The 1883-nt window shown below is 46.6% G+C and overlaps 1 protein-coding gene across 1 annotated transcript; it reads left to right on the top strand.

Moving 5' to 3' along the window:
- Positions 1-659: 659 nt before the first annotated feature.
- On the top strand, positions 660-1646 carry LOC126496291 (serpin B6-like; the record flags this gene model as incomplete). The annotated part of the gene is made up of 2 exons (XM_050133821.1): positions 660-903; positions 1203-1646. Coding segments are annotated over 2 exons (646 nt in total), but the record flags the coding sequence as incomplete, so codon positions are not given.
- Between the last annotated feature and the right edge of the window lie 237 nt (positions 1647-1883).

The following is a 1883-nucleotide window of genomic DNA, read 5'->3' as shown; positions in this document are numbered from 1 at the left end:
GGTGCTGGAGTAAAATGGCTCATGCCAAGGCCAGGAAGTGAGAAGAGAGGAAAAAGTCCAGGATCCCACAACCCCTTTCAAGGGCACATCCTAATGACATAAACGCCCCCCTCTTGCCCCCACCTCTTATGAGATTCTTCTCCTATGCCAGGCTTGGTTGTGCTTACCTTTACTCACAATACTTGGGAGGCAGAAGCGGGTAGTTCTCTGACTTCAAGGCCAGCCTGACCTGTGTAGCAATTTTAGGCCAACTAGGGCTACATAGTGAGACTTTGTCTCAAACAAACAGAAGTCTACCTCCTCTCAGTCTAACACACCTGAGGACCAAGCCTTGAAGAACAGGTTTTGCAGGGGGGGTGCGGGGGGGGGGTCACGTAAGGGCTAAGCAAGCATTTGAGAGACTGACGACATACCACAGAAGTCAGTTTAAGAAAATGCTCCTAAGGCTGGAGAGATGGCTAGACAATTAGAAACAGGACCAGAGTTCGAATTCAGTACCCACTGGTGTCTCATAACCATGTATAACTCCAGTTCCAGGGGGATTTGAAACCCTCTTCTAAAATATGCAGGCACCAAATGCACGTAGTCAGGTGGTACACGTACATACATATGTTCAGGCTGGACACTCATACATTTACAATATAATAAAAAAAAACAAGTATTCCTATTGTATTGACTTTCTTGTTGAATCTGCCCAATGTGTTACTTGTGTCTCCTTTCAACTTAATATTTATCTCTCTTTCACAGAATGAGGAGAAACCTGTGCAAATGATGTCTAAGAAGTCTACCTTCAAAATGACCTATATTGGAGAGATATTCACCAAGATTCTGTTGCTTCCCTATGCTGGCAATGAGCTGAACATGATCATCATGCTTCCAGATGAGCACGTTGATCTGAAAACGGTAATGATCATGAGACCTTGATGGAACTGTGAGGGAGAAAGAGTGGCATTTGTGTTTCTGCAAGGGTGGCTTCCTAGGCTCCCATGATCATGTTTTTATCTTCCATTCATTTGTGAGGCAGGGGTGGAACTCAGAGCCTGGAGCCTGCTTGACAAACACTCACCACCGAGCTGAATCCTAGCCCCTCCCAGCTACTTTAATAACTTAAAGCCACGCATCCCTGGGCAGTGTAGACCCTCCCCATCGTCTCAAGTGCCCCGGGTGACAACGTTGTCCTAAAGTGTCCACCTCTCTTCTAGGTGGAAAAGGAAATAACTTATGAGAAGTTCATAGAGTGGACGAGGCTGGACAAGATGCAAGAACAAAAGGTGGAGGTTTTCCTCCCACGGTTTAAACTGGAGGAGAATTATGACATGAAGGACTTCCTGTTCAAGCTGGGCATGACGGATGCCTTTGAGGACAGGGCAGACTTTTCTGGAATATCTTCCAAGCAAGGCTTGTTTCTGTCAAAGGTTGTGCATAAGTCCTTTGTGGAGGTCAATGAGGAGGGCACAGAGGCTGCGGCTGCTACACATGTCAACAAGACAAAGAGGTCACTCAGTGTCACCCCTCGTTTCTGTGCCGACCGCCCCTTCCTTTTCTTCATTCAGCATGTTAAGACCAATGGGATTCTGTTCTGTGGCCGGTTCTCCTCTCCCTGAGGATAAGGTGTTCCTGTCAGTCTTTTATCCTTTCTCCATGGTTTGTCTGCGACCTAAGTGACCTTATCCATAAGTGCAATGACAATTTTGAAATAAAGTGCATTCTACATCCCAAGGATTTTTCTATGATCTGAAACTGCGTTTCTGGGGGTTGTGGTGTTGCTAGCTACAGAGTTCACCCTGCTGGAGGACGCTGTGGCTGCCAACACAGGCAGCTGTGTGTCCCCTGTGACATGAGAAGAGAAACAGTGCTTCTTTTGGTAGCATTGGGTTCTTATT

Source organism: Alexandromys fortis, unplaced genomic scaffold, assembly GCF_014885135.2.
Source record: "Alexandromys fortis isolate MF-2015 unplaced genomic scaffold, M_Fortis_MF-2015_v1.1 scaffold_2423, whole genome shotgun sequence".
Lineage (NCBI taxonomy): Eukaryota > Metazoa > Chordata > Mammalia > Rodentia > Cricetidae > Alexandromys > Alexandromys fortis.
Note: the sequence above shows the minus strand (reverse complement) of the source record. Positions and strands in the feature narration are given on the sequence as shown.